This window comes from Nannobrachium achirus (genome assembly GCF_963921795.1).
Source record: "Nannobrachium achirus genome assembly, chromosome: 8".
Classification (NCBI taxonomy): domain Eukaryota; kingdom Metazoa; phylum Chordata; class Actinopteri; order Myctophiformes; family Myctophidae; genus Nannobrachium; species Nannobrachium achirus.
The window spans coordinates 3,153,316-3,177,020 of record NC_137817.1 but is presented as its reverse complement, the minus strand read 5'-3'; the positions used below and the strand labels follow the sequence as shown (position 1 = coordinate 3,177,020).

Below are 23,705 nucleotides of genomic sequence, written 5' to 3'. Positions count from 1 at the left end.
AAAAGTGGCACGACCGGGATACGAACCCGGGGCGCATGGATTGGAATCCTAGAGACCAATCCATTAAGCCTTGCGAGGCTGCCACTCAAATGACGCCTGGCCAATCACAGTGCGTCTTTTCCGGGACTTGCTAGAGATTGCCGTTACATTTAGATATCACCCTATCACAATACAGTTAGTTTCAGTTACTAGAGGTGTAATAATTCACCATGGGGGGCCTTTTCCACCGACAAAGAAGCGGTTCGGGTTCTTTTTCCCCCGCCTATGGGATGGCAACTTTCTTGGAACCTTGGTTCTTTTTTGCGAACCGGCCGCGAACCAACTTTTACGGTTCAGAACCAAGTCCGGTTCTCGGTGTAAAAGCTCACCTCTGGTTCATCCCATAGGCGGGAGAAAAAGACCCCGAACCGGTTCTTTGCCGGTGGAAAAGGCACCCATGAGGTCATCATAGTAGACCAATGGGGGTGGAAATGGCAGGCTAAAAGAAAACAGGTTCGATTTATTTTTTTCTTCTTCATCATGCGGTATAGATGAAAGGCTTTAATCCAAAGCACCTTAACAGTATTACTGCATACATAATGTTTAGCATGGTTGGTTGGTCCAGTGGGAATTGAACCCCAAACCCTGGCAGTGACCTTTACTAAGCTACACAGGGCGTTGGGGAAGCGTCAAACCCTGGCAGTGTTTGGTGCCTTGCTCAACTGCAGCACAAGCTTGGCGAGGGGGGGGGGGGGGGGGGGGATTTAAGTGTCCTATAGCTGGAAGGATAAGCTAACGTGGAGGAGACAAATGGAAACACATCAGGTCAGGGACGTGCTGGCCATTGGGAAAAGCGGGACAACTCCCGAACGGCCGGTTCATTCCCGGCCGGTTCAGGCCAGCCAATTAGGAACAAATTAAATATAAAATGTCGGCCTTCGTTCCATTTTGGGGGATGTGCGGCCAACAAAGTCAGGGACAAACCTCGTATCTCCACGTTTCAAATTTGTACATTTTTTTCGCAAAGCAAAGCCCTGCTTCATCATACAAGGCCGTTGCACAAAAGTAGTGAAAACAGCAGATCTACAAGCACACAACGCCTCGCGGTGCGAGGCGTTGTGTGCTTGTAGATCGGCTGTTTTCACTAGTTTAAATCATTTTTAAAATGATAAATACACAACAAACGGTTTTGGACATAAGGTTTCCACCCGACAATGACGAAATATAACTAAAAATAAATAAAAATGAGGGCCTCTCCAACTCTTTTTCCCGGGCTGAATCAGGGGCCCAGCACGTCCCTGCATCAGGTCCAGTTTCCCACGTGCTGTGAAAGAACAGTCTGGTACAATGGCAGAGCTAGAGGGCGAGAGAGATGAGGGATGAGTGGAGAGCGAGAGAGAGAGAGAGAGAGTAGTGAATAAGCTACATAGGCAGAAGGTAAACGAGAAGATCCAACTATAGAGGAGATCACGACCGGAACCTTCAGTACAGTTCAACGTGAGGAAGTGCAGTTGGTTCACACCGGAGGAGAGTAAGACATCTCAGAACAAATATCAGCAAGCCGTTAAAATAAAAACACCTTCTTAATCCCAACTCGTCACATTATTGGCGACCCGTTGGCGTTCATGAGCTCAGGAATTGGTTGGTTTTCCAGAATTCCTGAACGTACAAATTAGTTTGTAGTGTTGTGTTGTGTGTTTTTTCTAGTGCCAGGTTGAAAGTGTGTAACACTCAAGGGTACCCATGTTTCAATGTGGTCCGATATAGAAGACATCTATATACCGTTGTTTACTGTTGAGATTGGCACATTTCCTGGTGCAAGCTGCCCAGATCACACAGGTCACGTGTCTTCTTATTTTTTTTCACTCTCAAAAAGCGCCTGCAGTGTAGTGCATTTGAAACTACATTGCAGTGCACATCATGGGGTGATCACTGCTTGCCTCCTGTGAATTGTTTTATTTTTATTTATTTTCTGTTTATTTCGTTGCTGAGGTCAGCAGACAAAGTGACCTGAGTGAGATGAAAAAACCTGGGTGAAATCTGCCAATCTCAACAAGACACATCGGTATAGAAGACAACATCTATTTCAGACGTCATGAGAGGCATGCGCTGTCACGTAACCGAGGACAGAATGCAGAGCTGATGGAGAACATTGTCAAATAAGTGAGATAAAAGCAAATCGCACACTCTTAGAAGTTGGATTTTACTCAGTGAACTGACATGGCAGTGCGGCTGCTGACCCAAGTGAGCGCCGAATGTTTTCGAAGCCCTCTTCTGGCGACTCTGCGCTGTCCAGCTTGCATACCGACGGCAGAAACGGTAGGGCGCCTAAACATAACGACTTGGGAGTGAGAATGCGTCGGCTAAACAAGGGAAATGTCACATTCTTATATTCACCAATGCCGAACCCACTAAACCCTGGCACCGCACCCCGGGTACCGCCCACATCAACACTGCCCCCCACCCCCCACCCACTCACGGATAGCCCCCCCCCCCCCTTTTTTGCACAATACCGGCCAGTTTCAAGTTGACAGAGGTGTGTACATTCTGAAAAAAGCTTTAAATAAAAGTGATTGTGTTGACACAAACACATGGCTTAAAATATGACAAATGCATCATTTTGTGACACATCTTTTAAAAATCCATACGTGTTGGGTGATCATATCATGTCATAATGTCATATCATATATATCATATATATATATATATATCATTTATATATCAACAAGTTAAAACGACCCTTCTTCCCCCACAGGAAGTAGTAAAGTTCATCAGTGATAATGGAACCAAACATGCATAATGTACGAACGCCCAGCATTGTGTGTGTGTGTGTGTGTGTGTGTGTGTGCGTGTGTGTGTGTGCGTGTGTGCGTGTGCGTGTGTGTGTGTGTGTGTGTGCCTGCCTGCTTGTAATTACTATCTGCGTGGGGATACAATGTCCTCTCAAGGGTAGTACAGCCAGACAAACGTAACTTATTAGAAAATCTTTCTGGTCCTCTTGAGGAACCATCGTTCTGGTCCTCTTGAGGAACCAGCCTTTGAGGAACCAGCCTTTGAGGAACCAGTCTTTGAGGAACCAGTCTTTGAGGTGTGCATCAGCCTTTTCTTGAGGGAAACGGGAACTCTTTCATGGCTATAAGAAAGATCTTTTAGGGATATTATGGTTACGATTAGTGAAGGATTCAGGTTGGAGTCGGGGTTCAGGTTAGGTTCAGGGATGGGGTTACAAACCCCCCAAATTAACCAATATTACACCAGAGGGTGTGCATTATCACGGTTATCCGGCACGACAGTCTTACCGCAGGAACGAGCCGAAGGCGAGCTCCGTAGGTAGGACTGAAGTGCAGTGATGTCATTACGTGCGCATCCCGCATCAAAAACTCATTCAAGTCGCCCAGGGACTCATTCATGTCATGGTCCTGGGGTCCCGGGGATGCGCCTCCATTGGAGTCCATGTTAAAATAATTTACCGGGTCGCGGTAAAAGAAAAACATTTAAAAATTCCACAGACACCACCATTGTTCATGGGTGAAAGCATCCTACTTTACCCTACGTTAACACAAATACAATCCACGTAGAAAGTCTTAGACAGGCGATAGAAACGCCAATGTTTTGATTCCACCGACGTCCGACGCCATTTTGCGCGCCCGAATTCATTAGGGGCACATGTTTTAGTAGTTTTAGTAGTTCTAAGTTCAAACATTAGCCAAATTGTAAAATAAATATAAGAAATAGGCAAACATTTTGAAAATAGCCGATCTACAAGCTCACAGCGCTCGAAAACATTGTATTGAGGACTCATAAAACTTTTCTGGGACCCATTTGAATGACCACCTGTTACCATTGACCACCATTACATTGAAAACCTAGTAACATCACTGGAAGTGCCAGATAAGCGTGATAAGGCAGACCCTCGAGTGTAATATTGCGATTATACAACTGTTGCCCTTAAGAAAAAAACACAAAAAAAACAGGTCAACTTCATTTCATTGTAATTAAGATATTCGATAGGAATTTGTAAATTTTTAATGCCACATTTAGCTACTATGTCCCTGAACTTCACATGAAAACTGCTAGCCTAGCCGCCTAGCATAGTGTGGGGAGAAGGATCTGCACAGCTGAATTCTTTGCTTGATGAGACAGTGCAGTAGTGCTCGTTATCTGCACTGTTGGAGAGACAGTTTCTCATTGAGAGCCCGACTACCCGTTGTATAATTTTACTTTAGACATCCCATGTGGATAGTAATACATGTGTGTGTGTGTGTGTGTGTGTGTGTGTGTGTGTGTGTGTGTGTGTGTGCGCAGAGGGCAGGAATTCTCCCAGAATTCAGTGCGTTTCAGTCGGCAGTGTGTGTGTGACTAAAACACAAGAGTGACGCCAAGGCAACCGAGCTTCAAACCAAACAGAAAAACCACAGAGAAGCAGAGTGAAACGTCAAGCTTGTATTCTCCAAAAACCAGGAACTTTGTTGTGTGCGTGTGCGTGCGTGTGTGTGTGTGTTTGTATCGTAACATGGCTTAAAGCTTAAAACAGTTATTTGCGATCCCACAAGACTTGAATATGATGGCGATGTTGACGACGATGACGCGGAAAGATGAAGGTGACGAGACAAAGTGTGTGTGTGCGTGTGTGTGCGTGTGTGTGCGTGCATGTGTGTGTGTGTTTCCCAGGCTTGGTGTCAGAAGGGTTTTTTGCATAAAATGTAAATCCCCCCTCCCCCCCTCACCCCCCATCACAGTCAAGAACTCCGCGTTTCATCTCTTTTTTTTCTTCTTCTTTTTTTTCCTTTATCCGTTATCGGTGATTGGTCAATAATGATCGCTGTTGTTGTCGTCGAGGAGGTTGTCGTCGTGGAGACGTCAGCGCTGCCTGTCCGTCGTCGTCGTAGTCGTCGTGGCTGTTCTGGTCGTCGTGTTGATTGTTGTCGAAACAGAGAGAAGGAACTTGTAAAGAGATAGAATGTCCTGTAGGCTACGAGTCAACCTGTAGGCTACGAGTCAACCTGTAGGCTACAAGTCGTCCTGTAGACTACAGGTCGGCCAGTAGGCTACAAGTAATCCTACAAGCTACAAGTCGTCCTGTAGGCTAAAAGTCGTCCAGTAGGCTACAAGTCATCCCACAAGTCAACCTGTAGGCTATGAGTCAACCTCTAGGCTACTAGTCGTCCTGTAAGCTACAAGTCAACCTGTAAGCTACAAGTCAACCTGTAAGCTACAAGTCGTCCTGTAAGCTACAAGTCAACCTATAAGCTACTAGTCAACTTGTAAGCTACGAGTCAACCTGTAAGCTACGAGTCAACCTGTAGGCTACAAGTCAACCTGTAGGCTACAAGTCATCCAGTAATCTACAAGTTGTCCTACAAGATACAAGTCAACCTGTAAGCTACAAGTTTAACTGTAGGCTACAAGTCATCCAGTAATCTACAAGTCGTCCTACAAGATACAAGTCAACCTGTAGGCTACAAGTCAACCTATACAAGTCGCCCTGTAGGCTAAAAGTCGTCCTGTAGGCTACTAGTCAACCTATAAGCTACAAGCCAACATGTAAGCTACAAGTCAACCTGTAGGCTTCTACTCGTCCTGTAGGCTACTAGTCATCCAGTAAGCTACAAGTCGTCCTACAAGATACAAGTCGTCCTGTAGGCCACAAGTAATCCTGTAGGACGACTGTCCTGCAGGCTACAAGTCGTCCTACAAGCTACAAGTCATCCGGTAGGCTACAAGACGTCCCGTAGGCTACAAGTCCTCCGGTAGGCTATGATCCATCCTGCGCTTTGAAGCTCTGGTCCTGCCCCTCCTCCTCTCCGTCGTCGCCCACCTTGGACCCCCCGTTCAGGAAGGTTCCCTCAAAGTCTTTACGTGTTCCCTCCTCGATCTCGTGAAGTGACGGCTCCTTGTACATACACACTGCGGAGGACACAAGAACACATTGTGTTTCTCTTAGACCAGAGTTGTGATGTGCATGTGTGTGTGTGTGTGTGTGTGTGTGTGTGTGTGTGTGTGCGTGTGTGCATGCTTGTCTTACTATACGTTTGAGGGCCAACTGTCGGTAATCTGCCCCTCGCCCCCCAACAACAGCTGACCAGTACAGTAAGTAGTCATACAGTCAGGCTATACAGACAATTAATGAGATTGGCTTATAAATGCGCATTCCCACATTGACATCATAAACATATTAACTTTATTTTAAGATGACTTCTTAAAGTGACAGTACCCCTTTAGGTGACAGTACCCCTTTAACTCACTGAACGCCATAAACGTCTTATACGTCTTTGGACCTCGGTGCCATAAACGTCTTTTACGTCTTTTTAATTAATCAAAAGTTTTATCATTTTTTCATAATTGTAATTTCAAAAAAATCGCTCTAGAAGTTGGCCATATGCCTCCGTGACCTGAGCGATACGGCCGATTTGACTGTAGCACCAGTGTAACACAGTCCGGCGGAAAATCGGTATAGCCGAAGATTGGTTCCGGCCGTTTAAATGTTATCTAAAACGTTCGTTTATACACTTTCCCGTGCATCCCTGACGAACTATAAGTACTCAAAAAACGCAGAAAATTCTCAGGATTCCAGCGGTGCCATCCATTCTTCTCTACCTATCCTTGATCGCGATCGCCAGGGTTCCGAAGTTGTGTAGCATGCTAGCTAAAAGGCCTGGCCAAAATGTAAACAACAGGCCCAAACCAAAAAAAAGATGGACGTCTTCTTCCTTCTTCTGTTAGTTGATCAGATAGTAGGAGACCACCCTCTGGTGGTTTTCAAATGGTATTGCACTCCAGATTGCACACAGGGCCCATCACAGCACACACATATGATGATGATCAAGACATCTTACACATGTTCTATTGAAGCCCAAATCTAATGATAGGATATATATATATAAATATACATGTTTTCCTTTGTAAGAGGGGTAGTGTGGCTTTCGATAGAAGCATAGATTTATATATGTAATTTAAGTACAAAATATGATTTTGGCCCCCATAAAAAGGCAAAATTAAGCAAAATGGCTGGCACCAGTTTTGTAGATTTTGAATAAAGGGTGGCATTCACTGAGTTAACTATGATAGATTCATCAAAAACACACATCTTTTTTTTTCCTTTCTTCTGATACTACCCTCCTAATACGTGAGCTGGCCGTGTTTTTTCGATAACATTTTTCATTTATTTTTAATAATTTATTATTGTATTTTTCCTTCCATTTTCCAAACAAAATTTGTTTGGAAATTAATGAATTATTAAAAATAAATGAAAAACTATTTTCGAGAAAACACGGCCATGCAGCTCACGTATTAGGAGGGTAATATGAGTCACCAGAAAAAAAAGGACGGGTGTTTTTGATGAATCTTTGATGAATCTATCAGGTGTTTTTTTATGTATCTATCATAACACTCTAGAAGTGTTATAGGCTTGTTCTGTTTTTCAAAGTGACTGTCAGAGCAAGTTGTCAGACTGGATTTAACACATTAATTATTCCTAGGATGGTTTCATTCTAATACGGGACCCTCGCTGCTTTGAAGTGCTGAGCTGATGTGACAGGAGCTGTTAGGAGTGACAGGCCCGACCGCTGTTCCATCACAGTGGCAGCTAGAGATGAGACGTTCGCAAACGAATGGAATCTTTTGAACGACTCTTTGAAGTGAACGATGGGATCCGGTTCGTGGAGTAGGGAGCCGTTCATTTGGTTCATTTTGGGGTGGAGGGGGGTTTAACCTATGGATTTAACACAAACCATGGTTGCTACTCAACTGAGCACTGACTTAAAGTACTAGTGGGAGAAATATGTAACAAAAAAAGGCAAATGTGTTCACTTCCGGCAGAAAGCGTGAAAATTTGCACCTAGGGGTATTTTTGTGTGCTGAATTCAAAAATTGACGGTCCCAAGCACTTTTCCCATGGGATCTGGTGGCTCTCATTCACTTACCATACTAGGGAAAAAAGACCCCCCAAAAAATCTTCTTCAAGTAGCATGTGAGGGGTCAAACTAGGTGTTTTTCGGGATTCTGAATCCATTGCAAGCATTTGTTTTGCACGAAAAACATTCCTTTCCGAGAAATGGACACAACAAAACTTTGAAAAGTGATGACTCATCACTAAACCATATAGTTTGTGGGGTCCATTTCTTCCACAAGGAATGTTTTTTGTGCAAAACAAATGCTTGGAATGGATTCAGAATCATGAAAACCCCCTAGATAGACCCCTCACATGCTACTTAAAGAAGATTTTTGGGGGGTCTTTTTTTCCTAACCCTAACCCTATGGTAAGTGAATGAGAGAAAAGTGAATTTGAGAAAAGTGCTTGGGACCGTCAATTTTTGAATTCAGCGCACAAAAATACCCCTAGGTGCAAATTTTCACGCTTTCTGCCGGAAGTGAACACCTTTTTCACATATTTCTCCCACTATACTGTGAGTGAGTGAGAGCGAGAGAGAACAAGGGGAGGAGCGATTTAATTGTTGCCAGCTTGTTTTTTTACACACTTAATTTACACACACATGTTTTATAAAAAGGGTAAATACAAAATTGTGATCTCAATTGTCAGCAGAGGAATGTGGTGCCACCTTGTGGATTCATGTTTCAACGAATGCTTCTTAAAAATATGTTAATATATACAATGAGCCAAATGAGCCAGTCTTTTGAACGGCTCTTTTAAGTGAGCCAGATCCAGATCTGCCACTACATTTCCCTGTGTGCTTTATCCAGTGCATATTAAATATCCAATGTTTGCTGACCACCACAGAATGTGTGATACTAACGTCAAAACAAGCGACGCGTTAAGGGCGAAACAATCGATTGGTATTCGACATACGTACATAATATACTCGGAAGGTTTGCTTTTAGTTTGTAATCAATGTCTTTTAAAAATAACCAAAAGGCTTTACTCTGAAAGGCCATACTGATTGTTCATGTTCATGGTTGACCTGACCTGAACGAGTTCTTTTTGCTCATAATTAGTGCAAAAAATCCCAAGACTGAAATATATTTTCAGACTATGTCCCAATACTGTATGTGATTTTTTTTATGTTTGGGTTGTTTCTCTGAAGTTCTGAACTGCCTGCACTGAATGTGTGTGTGCCAATCCAAGCGTCATTTTATAGAAGTATCTTCTGAAGTTCTGTTGTATTCTATGCTAGTCTGCACAATTCAAATACTCTGATCTTGAAATTATGAATGATCACGCACACGTGCTGATGTACGCATTGCGTCCATATGTATGTGAATAAATAACTTCAGGACATAGATCTTACCTTCTACAGGACAAAGATCTTACCTTCTACAGGACAAAGATCTTACCTTCTACAGAACAAAGATCTTACCTTCTACAGGTCTGGAGACAAAGATCTTACCTTCTACAGGACAAAGATCTTACCTTCTACAGGACAAAGATCTTACCTTCTACAGGACAAAGATCTTACCTTCTACAGGACAAAGATCTTACCTTCTACAGGACAAAGATCTTACCTTCTACAGGACAAAGATCTTACCTTCTACAGGACAAAGATCTTACCTTCTACAGGACAAAGATCTTACCTTCTACAGGTCTGGAGACAAAGATCTTACCTTCTACAGGACAAAGATCTTACCTTCTACAGGACAAAGATCTTACCTTCTACAGGACAAAGATCTTACCTTCTACAGGTCTGGGGACAAAGTGTGAAGAAGGCTTGGTCTTCTTGACTCTGTTCCCCTTCATGATGACCCCGTCCTTGTTGAGGCCCAGGAACCAGGCCCTGCCCGACTCGTGCTGGCGGTACAGCGTGGACGAGTAGATGACGTAGTAGTTCTCAAACACCGACTCCTTGAACTTACACTCTGCAGTGAAGACGTCCTGAGAGAGAGAGAGAGAGAGAGAGACAAAGACAAATCTTGACTAGGTACAGACTCAGTGAGCACAGTCTTGCAATCGAGAAAGGACGTCACAGGCATAACTGGCTCCCTAGAGAAAACAGACTTTGCACCCACTGCACACAAAATGAAGTGGAAACTGAGCTACACTTCTTAACCGCCTGTCCGCTGTACCAAGACATCAGAGACACATACTTCCCACAGATCATAACCACACAAGGAGAGTTTGAAAACATGACCAATGATGGAAAAACTCCCATACCTGCTGGGGGAAGTAAAACAATGTGCAAACACAGCAGCAAGATTTGTGAGCTGCTGCGATAGGAGAAGGATATCAAATGGAACCCAACCACCTTAAAAAAAAACAATGTATATATCCCTGCTCTGCCTGCATGTAACCGTGATGCATGAAAACTGTTTTCACCTGTACATATTTTGTTCTGACTGTATTGTATTGTGTACACTTCTGCTTTGGCAATGTAAACGTATGTTTTCTCATGCCAATAAAGCCCTTTGAATTGAATTGAGAGAGAGAGACACAGAGAGAGAGAGAGAGAGAGAGAGAGAGAGACACAGAGACAGAGAGAGACAGAGACAGAGAGACAGAGAGAGACAGAGAGAGAGAGAGAGAGAGACAGAGAGAGAGAGAGAGAGAGAGGTGAAGTGTGTGCAAACACGGCAGCAAGATTTGTGAGCTGTTGTGACAGGAGAAGGATGTCTAATGGAATACAACCACCTGGAGTTCTACAAATCACTGTGATTATTCCTGCACTGTCTACACAGAAATACCACACAGTAAAGGGCTTTGCACACAGACAAGTTTTTTTTTTTCACATAGAAATTTTGGCTGCGGCTATGCGTTTTTTTTTCCTCCAAATCGAACCCAGTTCGATTTGTGCGTCTTGTCGCATGCGGTAAAATCTTTTATGACTCCTTTTCAGATCCGCAGTGTGGATTCCACACAGCCTTGCTCACCAAATCCAATGCGTTTTAATCATGCAGCAAACGGAAAAAAACGCAACTGTCCTGTGTGCAAAGCCAAAAAAACTATTTAGCAAAACAATTCAATCTGTGTGAAACAGGGATATCACAAAGTAAACGGTGATTCTCCGGGCATTGTATTTACACACACATACGGTAAGGACAAACTCGCACCATGACAAGAACACAGAGATTACACACATTTATCGATAGACAAGGAATGGAAAGGTAATTAAACCCCTTTCTTCATTTTTCTTCTTAAAATATCTAAATACAACGCACAAGTACTTTCCGGGAGAATCGATGCAATTGATTATTTGCATTAATTGCAGATACAAAATCTAACAATGCGATGCATCGATACAATTACTGTATCGTTACGGTTACACCCCTACAAGCTAACCTTAAAGCCTCGATCAGAGTCGGCTCCGCGGTGGATAGCCTTCCACCGCGGTGTAGACTTTTTGAGTCATGAAACTAAACGTTACGTCATTCCTCGCGGTGAAGAGCTTTACACCGCAAGTCCCGACACATCTCTCTGTTTTTACTTTCAGACAGATAGGCTCTTCACCCCGTTCACTGATGGGTCGACCTGGACCAGTCAGTCACGGTGAATAGGACTCCACCGTGACTGACTGTGATGGCCTCCACTTATTTTCTGACTTGAGGTGGAAAGCTTTCCACCTAACATTTGCGGTGGATAGCTCTTCACCGCAGACTCTGATCGAGGCTTTAGTTGATTCAAATTTGAAAATAAATGTTGTTTATTGAAAACAGATTATGTGGGAGAAACAAGCTACCAGGTCTATGGAAAAAAGCCCAAAAGAAGCGGGCCATATGAGCACACACAACTATTTGAAAATAGCCGATCTACAAGCTCACAACGCGTTACGGTACGTTGTGAGCTTATAGATCTGCTATTTATAGATCTGCTAATATACGTATCAAGTACGTATATTATAAATACCTTTTACCGATTATAGTGTTTAAGTGGTACCGGATATGCAGCTCTGCAAATAAAAGGTGAATTGATCCCAGTGCATGACAGGAGGACGATATCACGATAAATTAAATCTCCACGATACGATTATATTAAGTGTTTTTTATCACGATAAACGATAATATCGCTTATCGTCCCATCCCTAAAGCAGACATGACAACGAGAGGAGAGCTAGAGAGAGAGCAGTGGCGTCAGTTCAGAAAGAGCTAAGGTATGGCAACAGGCACGATACATTTATTTTAAGAATTACATTTTATTTTTTCCCCCCATTTCTACGGTTTCTTGGGCTGGATATGGCAGCCTGGAACGGTTGTTCAAGTGCAGCTAAACTTGGCATGTTAGTAAACGTGCCACAATTAACAATAATGCATTGCACCTGTGCAGCTGACCTGCGGAACCTGGGAATATAGGCTACCTTTTTGTCAAGATGGCGAGAATACAAGAGTGGAGAATATAATTATAATACCTTGTTAAAGTGACCATTTTGTTAAATTTTGCATTTGTAGTTATTTTACTGTAATTTAACAACATAATAATCAGCACAGATAGACAAAGAGACATTCATGGATTTATATTTATAAGTAACTTTTATCTTCCCCCCTGGATCCAGGGTATGGCAGCTGCATACCCCTGCCATACCCAATTGACGCCCATGAGAGAGAGAGAGAGATAGATAGAGAGAGAGAGAGAGAGAGAGAGAGAGACAGAGACAGAGACAGAGCGAGGTGGGAAGGGGGTCAGAACTATGTCTTGGCCTCTAAATAGAGCAGACCCTGCTGGTAGAACAGGTTGGAGGGTGGAGATTACTGATCAATCAGAGCAGAACCCCCACCCTCACCCCAAAGAGTTTCATTTGACACCCTGGAGAGTTAAAGATCTATAAGGCAGTTTTCTCAACCTTTTTTCTGCATGGGCACACTTTTCATGTCCCAAGAATCCATGGGCACACCAACATGATACGGGGGTGTGAATATCGTCACTGTCGGGAAGAAACCTTGTATCTCCAAGTTTCAAATGTGTACGTTTCTTGGCTAAGTAAAGCCCTGCTTCATCATACAAGGCTGTCGCACAACAGTAGTGTAAACAGCAGATCTACAAGCACACAACTTGTGCTTGTAGATCAGCTGTTTTCACTAGTTTAAATCATTTTTAAAATGATAAATACACACTTGACCCTTCTCAGGGGCACACCAAAGGTCCCCAGGCACAGTGGTTGAGAAACACTGCTATAAGGGTTACCGGCCATTTGGTTACCAACTGCATTATTTAGCATGGGGACCACCTGGAACCCCCTCGAGGACCACTGGTGGTCCCCGGACCAATGGTTGAGAACCACTGTAATGTACATGATGTCATGTCAAAAAATGTACTTCTTAAAATAAATTCTCATGCCTGTTGCTAAGGTATGGCAACGACACCAGTCATGTTGCCATACCTTAGATTTTGCTGAACTAACGCCACTGGCTCAGACCATAGCTATATTGTAGCAGAGGTCTGCAACCTTTTTGAAATGAAGTGCAATGTTTTTATTTTCTAGTCAGTGTGCCATGTCAGCATGACATTTAATGACACGCCATTATAGTTTAAACTGTTAAAGTTTAGAATATCACGTGGGTCAACTTACCCCTTTACTTGGATCAACTTACCCCTCACCTGGGGCAAGTTGAACCAGATGACCACTTTTTTTTAATAAGTCATATTTTTATGGTCCTTTGTCATAGACACTTACTTATAATTTCAAATGATAGCAGACATCCTGAAATATGTCCAGATGTTTTGAATTTACTGCCATCTCACTTCTTCTTACTTCCAGGGCAACATAAGCATGAAGTGGTTCATCTTACCCCGTTCTCCCCTAGATATGACAAAATAATAACCTAAATGATTTAAAAATAAATAAAAAATCTTTGTGGAAGTAGCGGAAAACCCACATTGTGAGCTCATAGATCTGCTATTTCCACTATTTTTGGAAAATGACTCTATCTCTTTTACATGTGAGCATGTAAAAAATGTCTGCCTCTAATATTTGACAATTTGGACAATGTTTAATTTGCCATTTTAGAGGTATTAAAAAGTCCTTAAACTTTATGTTGGTTTGTTTACTGTTGAGTGAGAAAACAATGTTTCACACTAAGTTAATCATCTGGGGACCCCCCAAAATAATTGTCACACATGTGATGTCATCACATCACATGTGTGATGTGATGACGTCATCAAACGATAAAGTTGACTTCAGCTCAACTTTTTACTGAGTCGAGTCGACTTGCAAAAATCACAAGTCGTTAATGCCCTAACAGACAGACAGACAGACAGGCAGGCAGGCAGGCAGGCAGGCAGGCAGGCAGGCAGACACACAGACAGACAGACAGACATGTGCCTGTGGTAAGGAGACAGCAGAGAACAGAGTGTAACGACATCCCTTTTACGATATCAACAAACTTGCTTCTACTTTTCCTCAGCGCATGAAAAGTCCTCCAACTCTACCGGTGTGAAAGTGTGTAAAAGTACGGTAAGTCTGTCTCTATAGAGCAGGGGTTCCCAAACGTTTTTGTCTCAGGGCACACCATACATTTTTTTTTTTTATCCGAGCCACCCTACATTATAATTTTCACTCCCAGCACCTTATATTTATAGCATATCGTCGTTTTCGGGTGGAAACCTGGTATGTCCAAAACCGTTAGTTTTGTATTTATCATCTATAAAATGTACTAAACTAGTGAAAACAGATGATCTACAAGCCCACAATGCCTCGATCGACTGTTTTCACTAGTTTTGTGCGACAGTCTTGTATGATGAAGCAGGGCTTTGCTTTACTAAAATACGTACACATTTTGAAACATGGAGATTAGGGCTGTCCTCGACTCAGGATTTATGAAGTCGATTCGAGTCGCGGGGGTTAATCCGACGCGTCGACGAATCGTTTTATAGTCTACTTTGTATAAAAAATAAAAAAAAAGTGTTGCTTTAAACCACGTCAACATAATACAATAATACATTAAGAGATGAATTGAATACACAGTGTTTTCGGTGATATCGGTGCACGAGCACAAATGTTATCTGCATAGCAGTGTACAACCATAGAGTTATAACACACCGTTAAAACAAATAAAACATCTCCGCTGTTTCAACTCTGCCCCGTCTCTCGGCAGCGTGCAGTAGATGAGACATTCGCGAATGATTCCGCTCTCTTGAACAGCTCTTTTAAATGAACGATGGGATCCAGTCCGCAGTCGCGGGACACAGAGCACTGACAGAGTAATGAGTCAGTGTCGAGAACGGATTCATTTCAGAAACGGATCATAAAAAGGTGGAGGCACAGCTCCCGCTAGAGCCAGCAGTGTGGACATGTCATGGTCGTAAACACAGCGAAACACAATCATTCATCATGGATTACAACACTGGAACAATTCAGAAGCACTTTAATTAGAAAATGTAACTTGTAGCCTACACTTGTGTATGTTAATTTGACTTAAGAAGATTGTTTACTTCGTGGACGTGCGTTTGTGCTGTGGCAGGAGGTTATTTAATATGGGATTTTGACAGCGTGCTTCCTCCTCTTAATCCCGGCTCCGAATGTTTTAACGAAGCGGCGGTTCTGAACCGTTCTGGCCGTTCTGTCTCACTTTCACCCCTACGCTGGTGCGAGACAATAAATAACTGTTCGCCAATTGCTACTTCTCATTGGAAGTACATGACACCAGTCCAGTAGTAGGCTAACTGGTGATATAAAAAATATATATATTTTCGCCTCGACTCAAACAATTGGCGTCGATTCGCGGGGCTTAAAACGACACGTCGATTCGTCGATTTTTAGAGGACAGGCCTAATGGAGATACAAGGTTTCTGCCCAACAGTGACGATATTTTAGTGATTATGTTGCGAGGAAAACGTTGAGATAATAGCCATTTTGGTTAGAACTGACTGAAAATAGCTTTGTACTTCAAGTTTAAAATGATACTACATTTTTTGTGTCCAAATAAATTGCAAATATTATCAAATTTTGTAACCCATTTTTCACCCAGTGCCAATTGCCTATGTAATCCTGGGCTCTGCTCTCCCTCTACCGTGCCTGGGGAGACAACAGACTGACCTCATGCTTCCTTCTATGCATGAGGAGTCCAAGTTACTTCTTTTCACCTGACAGGGTGGATTTCCCTGGTTTGGACGTAGCACGTGGAAGGAACACGTTATTCCAACCAGTTCCTTTACCCTCCATCAGGCGCCCCGGCTGGCCAGGGGGAGGCATTATTGAGACCAGGATTACAGCATGTTTTTGTGAGGGTATCTACCCTAGGAGACACGGGGAGAACATGCAAACTCCACACAGAAAGGCCCTATCGCCAACCGCTGATGACACGGAGGGAGGAACACGACCCCAGCGTCCCCCGGCAGGAATCGAACCCAGGACCTTCTAGTTGTGAGGCAAAGCGCTAACCACTGCGTCACTGTGCCCCATGAATGACAATTTTTAAGTGGCAACAGTAAACCACTTCCGCTGCGATGCTCTATAAGAATGGAGAAACACGTGAAACAAAGTACCGTACTCTCTCTCTCTCTCTCTCTCTGTCTCTCTCTCTCTCTCTCTCTCTCTGTCCTCAATCCATCTCTCTCTCTATATATATAATTTGTTTTCATGCTGTGCACACAGCGACCAAGTAGTGCATTTAAACTTTTATAGAAGCAGCAGACATTAATAATGGATGGACAGATATACGTAGCGAAGCAGCAATACAAAGCACCTCTCTTCTCTTCTCCACCCTCTACTCTATCTCTCTCTCTCTCTCTCTCTCTCTCTCTCTCTCTCTCTCTCTCTCCATCTCTCTCTGTCTGGTTTAAACACTTTCAGCCTGCCGTCTCAAGGTTGGTCACGGCATCATCGTAGCTGGAAAGAAATACACGAAATGTATTCTATATATATATATATATATATATATATATATATATATATATATTTTTTTTTTCAAAATGTTCATAATCTGGAAAAAAATAATAATCTATAAACATCTATTTTTCAGATGTACTGTAAAAGCTTATAACAAGTTGCTAGGAAGCACATCGTGAGCATGTAGATATGTTATTTTCTGCCGCGCTGCGAGCTTGTAGATCTGCTATTTTTTGAAAAGTCATGAAAATGTTTACAAATCTTTGAATATATGTATTTTTAAGTGAACATTTGTAACTCAAATTTTGGTTCTGGGGGATCCCTGGAACTAAATATTTTGAGATCCATTTTTTGTCCATGTCCGTGGCCAAATACATATCATTTTGGGGGTCAACATGAAAAGGTTTGAGCACCAATGACATAGAAACATAGTTTTTTTTCAAAAAATCTTGTAAATGAAAAAGGTTATCGAAAAAACACGGCCTGCTCACGTATTCAGAGGGTGTCAGGAGTCACCAGAAAAAAAGGACAGTTGTTTTCATTGAATCTATCATGGTTAAACTGGAATGTGAAGTTATAATGGGTTTGTATAGGAAGGTCCTGGAAGGGGGCAACATGGGGGAAATGAATATCAATATCTAAATACTGAATGGAGACATTCAAAAACTGTCCTGGGTGTTCCCAAAAGTCTGATTAGACGATAAGATGACAAAACGTTTTTTGGAAAGTGAAATATCCCTTTAACACATCGGATGCCCACGTGGTGTCTACAAGTCAATTTCTTTGATGTGCCCACGACGCGTTTGACGTGTTGTACAGTAAACTATACTGTACTGTAGCTACTGCACTTGGCTACCGAGGTGATGAAACAAACTCCATTTCCGAACATGCAGCGCGCAATTACGTCACCCGGACGTGCTGTCTGTCTCGTTGACTTCCTGTTTAGCGGCTGCACAAAAATGCTGTTTTCTCCGGATTCTATTCCTTTTTTCATTTTTTTCTCAAAACGGCGGCCTCTTCTACCGGCCGTAACACAAACACTGTGGCTTAGAAATGATAAAAAACGGTCCTGACTGAAAAGAAAAGATTTTCGCGAAATAAACAGGACATACTCGGATTACATTTACTCGGATTACTTTTCTCGCCAGTACTCTCGCCGGTAGGTAAAATGACGTGTTGGAATGGGCACCAGCAAATTAAGACGTCAAAACCATGTGGGCGTCCGATGTGTTAAGGCCTCCTATTGGTAAACACGCGGTCGCCGCTACATCAGCTTCTGTTCTCTGCGTCTTCCGTCCTTTGTCTGACTGAAAGACCTGCAAAAAACACCCATCTTCCTCGGTCACTCCAAAAAACACTACAAAAAAACACTACTCCAGCCACCTGCAAGTCATCTCCCACCCCGATCCATAAACCTCCTTCCTCTATGACCGTCCTCCTCTCCCCTCAGCCCACCTCTGCAGCGCATGCAGAAAAACAAACATCCCTGGGCTCGTCCCAGCCTCTCCTGACGTTCCCCCCGTTTAGCAGCCTCCTCACGTCGTCCCGCTCCACGCAGGGACTGCAGTGGAGGGAGGAGGAGCCGCGGCCGCCGGGCCGGGGCCAAGCCAAGCAGTGGCGTCAGTTCAGCAAAAGCTAGGGTATGGCAAAGTCTTCATGGGAGTCCTCATGGAAAAGAGGCATTACATTTTATATAACACGGTTCTATTGTGAAAATAGCCGATCTACAAGCTCACAACGCCTCGCGCTGCGAGGCGTTGTGAGCATGTAGATCGGCTATTTTCACAATGTCTGAAAAAGACGAGTTTTGGCAGCTTTTCTTTTACACAGGTTTCTACAGTTTCTTGGGCTGGATATGGCAGCCTGGAACGGTTGTTCAAGTGCAGCTAAACTTGGCATGTTAGTAAACGTGCCACAATTAACAATAATGCATTGCACCCGAGCAGCTGACCTGCGAAACCTGGGAATATACCATTCTGTCAAGATGGGGCGAATACATTTATAATACCTTGTTAAAGTGACCATTTTGTTACATTTTGCATTTGCAGTTATTTTACTGGAATTTAACAACATAATAACCAACACAGATAGACAAAGAGACATTCATGGATTTATATTTAAAAGTAACTTTTATTTCCCCCCCCCCTGGACCCAGGGTATGGCAGCTGCATACCCCTGCCATACCCAATTGACGCCCCTGAAGCCAAGCCAAGCCAGGTGCCAAGGCTAGTCGAGCACTTGCACTTTTAGCCCTGTGAAAGTGTGTGTTCAATGCAAGTGTGTAGAATGCACCGCTGCAGCGTCAGCACTTTGGATTGACGGACGCTTGCCCTTGTAAATTTGTTAGTCTCTCTTAAACCCGGCCTAGGCCAAGAATTATTTAATGCTTTTAGCTATTGAAAAATAGCAGATATACAAGCTCACAGCGCGGCACCGAGTGCCGCGCTGTGAGCTTGTAGATCTGCTATTTTTGAAAAAGTCGTGAAAATGTGTGAAAATCTTTTGAATATATGTATTTTTAATGTTTAACGTTTGTAACTCAAATGTTGCTTCTGGGGGGGTCCCTGGAACGACATATTTTGAGATGGGGGTCCGTGGCCAAATACATCAAATTTTGGGCGTCCTTGACATGAAAAGGTTTGAGTACCACTGACATAGAAACGTAGGTTTAAAGAAAAAAAGAATTAGAAGGATTTAGAAGACACTTATAGAATCTTATAGAAATGTTTCAAGATTTTTCAAAAATAGCAGATCTGCAAGCTCGCAGCGCGGCACTCGGCGCTTTTTTTTACAACAAGGGTTCATATTTTAGATTGTAATTAAAGAATATAAAAGATGTGTTAAAATTATTTCATTTACTTCTTTCTATTGTTTTAGAGATTATTTTTTCAGTGGTTGGGGCACGCGTACAAGTGGCTAAATATGTAATTTTACACATAACAAGCCCATTCCCAAGATACAACGCAACCTGGTTGGATGTGACTTGTGTTACTGTAAATAGCAATAAAGAAACTGCTGGCTTATTGCGTCTAAAAAGACACATTTAGCCACTTGTACGCATGCCCCCATGCGTACGCATGCCCCACATTTTAGCACGGTAAACGCGATAAAACAATAGAACGAAGCAAATGAAAACATTTTAACACTCACTTTTTCTTTTCTCTAATTACAATCTAAAATATGAACCCTTGTTGTAAAAAAACAAAGTTGTCCTTTAATGTCTTTAACCCACCCGTGCCACGCACCCTGTGTGTCACTGTGCTGGAAGTGAGCTCCCACTCTGTCCTCATAGCGCTGTCCTGCGTCCTCTGGAGCGGCCGTACGGTGACTGTGCCAAACAAACATCTGTCCTGCGTCCTCTGGAGCGGCCGTACGGTGACTGTGCCAAACAAACATCTGTCCTGCGTCCTCTGGAGCGGCCGTACGGTGACTGTGCCAAACAAACATCTGTCCTGCGTCCTCTGGAGCGGCCGTACGGTGACTGTGCCAAACAAACATCTGTCCTGCGTCCTCTGGAGCAGCCGTACGGTGACTGTGCCAAACAAACATCTGTCCTGCGTCCTCTGGAGCGGCCGTACGGTGACAGTGCCAAACAAACATCTGTCCTGCGTCCTCTGGAGCGGCCGTACGGTGACTGTGCCAAACAAACATCTGTCCTGCGTCCTCTGGAGCGGCCGTACGGTGACTGTGCCAAACAAACATCTGTCCTGCGTCCTCTGGAGCGGCCGTACGGTGACAGTGCCAAACAAACATCTGTCCTGCGTCCTCTGGAGCGGCCGTACGGTGACTGTGCCAAACAAACATCTGTCCTGCGTCCTCTGGAGCGGCCGTACGGTGACTGTGCCAAACAAACATCTGTCCTGCGTCCTCTGGAGCGGCCGTACGGTGACAGTGCCAAACAAACATCTGTCCTGCGTAGGGATGGGTATCGTTCACCTTTTAATCGATACGATACCTTTTTCGATACCTGGGAATCGATACGATACCTTTTTCGATACCATTTTCGATACTTTTTATTTATTATTATTATTATAATTATTATTTGCCTTTTTCTATGGGCTATTTTATAGACGTTGGATCATTATCATAATAATAAACATTATAGGCTATTCTCTGCTATTTTCACAGTAACGAGTGTAGCCTACTAAAGCAGTCATTAAACTCTCAGTAGCCCAATTGTTACAGATGCGACCGGCAAGGGGTACATTCAAAAGTATCGAAACAAGGTATCGTTCGTTTTTACGTGAACCGATATCGATAGTATCGACGTCATTGAATCGATACCCTTAAAAGTATCGCCGACGATACCCAACCCTAGTCCTGCGTCCTCTGGAGCGGCCGTACGGTGACTGTGCCAAACAAACATCTGTCCTGCGTCCTCTGGAGCGGCCGTACGGTGACTGTGCCAAACAAACATCTGTCCTGCGTCCTCTGGAGCGGCCGTACGGTGACTGTGCCAAACAAACATCTGTCCTGCGTCCTCTGGAGCGGCCGTACGGTGACTGTGCCAAACAAACATCTGTCCTGCGTCCTCTGGAGCGGCCGTACGGTGACTGTGCCAAACAAACATCTGTCCTGCGTCCTCTGGAGCGGCCGTACGGTGACTGTGCCAAACAAACATCTCTGTCATATTCTTTTTGCTCAAACAACAGAACGAACGGCGGGCAGCGGCGGGCCAGATGATGACACAGGAACGCTCTTGAATGTCGCAGCGTGGAGAGCAGAAGCTCTGAAACCATAATTTTATTTTTATTTTTTTCTTATAATTTTATCCCACGATGTTGTAACCCATTTTTCACCCAGTGCCAATTGCCTATGTAATCCTGGGCTCTGCTCTCCCTCTGCCACGCCTGGGGAGACAACGGACTGACCTCATGCTTCCTTCTATGCATGAGGAGTCCAAGTTGTTTCTTTTCACCTGACAGGGTGGATTTCCCCGGTATGGACGTAGCGCGTGGAAGGAACAGGTTATTCCAACCAGTTCCTTTCCCCTCCATCAGGCGCCTCGGCTGGTCAGGGGGAGGCATTATTGATACCAGGATTACTGCATGTTTTTGTGAGGGTATCTACCCTAGGAGACACTGGGAGAACATGCAAACTCCACACAGAAAGGCCCTATCACCACATCGTAGCCCATTATGAGCTTGTAGATCAGTCAAACGACAAATAAATTAAAAAAAACTACACCGGTACAGTCTACATTAGCTGAATCGTTAAGCAGAAAAGTACCATAGGAAAGCCAAAGCAACTGTATTATTAATATAATATCAATATTAATTACATTAATATATTACTGCTGCATGGTCACTGTTCTACTCTGTTGTTGGTACTATTTCTTAAAGGACCACTTCACCCATCTTCAGCCTCCATCCATCCATCCATCTTCAACCGCTTAACCGGAATCGGGTCGCGGGGATAACAGTTCCAACTGAGACCTCCAGATTTCCTTATCCCGAGCAACTTCCTCCACTCCCTCAGGGAGTATATATGTCACGGTTTGATAGAGAAACAGTACGGTCGAGAAACGGAGCACTCGCCGTGCGGCACGGGGCGGAACAAGCGGTCGCCACAACAACGTCCTCCAGGCGGAGCCGGTCGATTGTCCACGACATTGCAAGCGGCGCGAAGGCCAGCGGACCTTGAGTGGCCGCGAAGAGCGGGCCAGGGCCGCGCGGCCGGCGGAGCGCCGCGCGAGTTACGAAGCCGTGGTGAATGCAATCGTTATATTTATGCCCAGGCCGTAAGGCCTGGGCAAGCCCACGATAAACGCCCTGTCCAAGTGACTACAATGGAGCGCTCCCTAGCTCATAGTAAGCTAATGGCTAAACACTGCCGAGCTAGGCTAGTAAATAAAGAAAGAGAGTCGCAAACGAGTGACGTCAGCGCCTTCACTAGTGAATGGCTGTCGTCGCCATCTGGTGGTGATTGGTGTGTGGTGAACGACAAAACAAGCGCTCTTACAATGAACGTACTGAGTTACCCAAACGTACTGTAACATATATATGTCCACTGGGACCCGCCCCCCTAATCTAGACTGAGTGGCAAAACATTGAGCAGCATGGAGCATTGGAGTTTGGAAGTGCTTGTTGCAAATCACTCAACGGCCCTGCACACCACCTGTTTCTAAATGTCACATAATGCAGGAGGCAGCAGGATGTTGTGTTGTTGAAAACGAGTGCTTCCAAACTCTGACACTTGAAAAAATAAAAACCTGCACAGAAAGTAGCTCATAACATGCCTATGGTGGATTTTTATGAAACAAAAACTTTGCAGATAGAAAGAGGATAATTCAAGCTTTCACTACAGCAATGTTGGTGAGTTTAACTTTGTTTATACAATCAGATAGGACATTTCTGTTTGGATGTATACAAAATTTGTTTTTTGCCACTCAGTAGGCGTTCCCACATAACTTCCAGCAACAGTGATGTCACACGGGTATAGAGGTATACCCTCTATACCGAGGCGTTCCCAAGCCAGTTTATAGCCAGTTTATGATCCTTCCATCTGGTCTTTGGTCTGCCACGGGGTCTCCTCCTAGTGGGACGTGCATCGAGGACCTTCCTAGGAAGGCGCTCGGGTCGGGGGGCATCCGTACTCGATGCCCCAACCACCTAAGCTGACTCCTTTCCAAGTGTAGGAGCAGCGGTTCTACTCAGCCCAGTTAGAGCCGGGCCTTCATTTTCAGGCCCGTTGAGAACTCTAGTCTCTGCTACACCGATAAACCTTTACCTTTAAAAGTGATGTAGACGGACAGACAGACAGACAGACAGACAGACAGACAGACAGACAGACAGACAGACAGACAGACAGACAGACAGACAGACAGACAGTCAGTCTTACTGTTGTGTAGATGAATCCCTCGCCGTTCATGGCAGCATAGAGGCCAGCCTTCACTCCCTGGATGGCAACGACCCTCAGACCAACTGGAATCAGGTTAAACAGAGCTAGAGAGACAGAGAGAGAGAGAGAGAGAGAGAGAGAGAGAGAGAGAGAGAGAGAGAGAGAGATATGACAGTTTTA

General features: G+C 44.0%; 1 protein-coding gene across 1 annotated transcript in view; it reads right to left on the bottom strand.

Annotated features, from left to right (window-relative positions):
- Positions 1-5,734: 5,734 nt before the first annotated feature.
- Positions 5,735-23,705, bottom strand: part of LOC308289447 (fibroblast growth factor 12-like) — a gene marked incomplete at both ends in the record, with an annotated part of 36,188 nt that continues 18,217 nt past the window's right edge. Inside the window, 3 exons of the mRNA XM_080731136.1 lie at positions 5,735-5,886; positions 9,607-9,805; positions 23,526-23,629. Of these exons, the coding sequence (XP_080587262.1) occupies positions 5,735-5,886; positions 9,607-9,805; positions 23,526-23,629 (455 nt within the window). The remainder of the gene's footprint in view (positions 5,887-9,606; positions 9,806-23,525; positions 23,630-23,705) is intronic.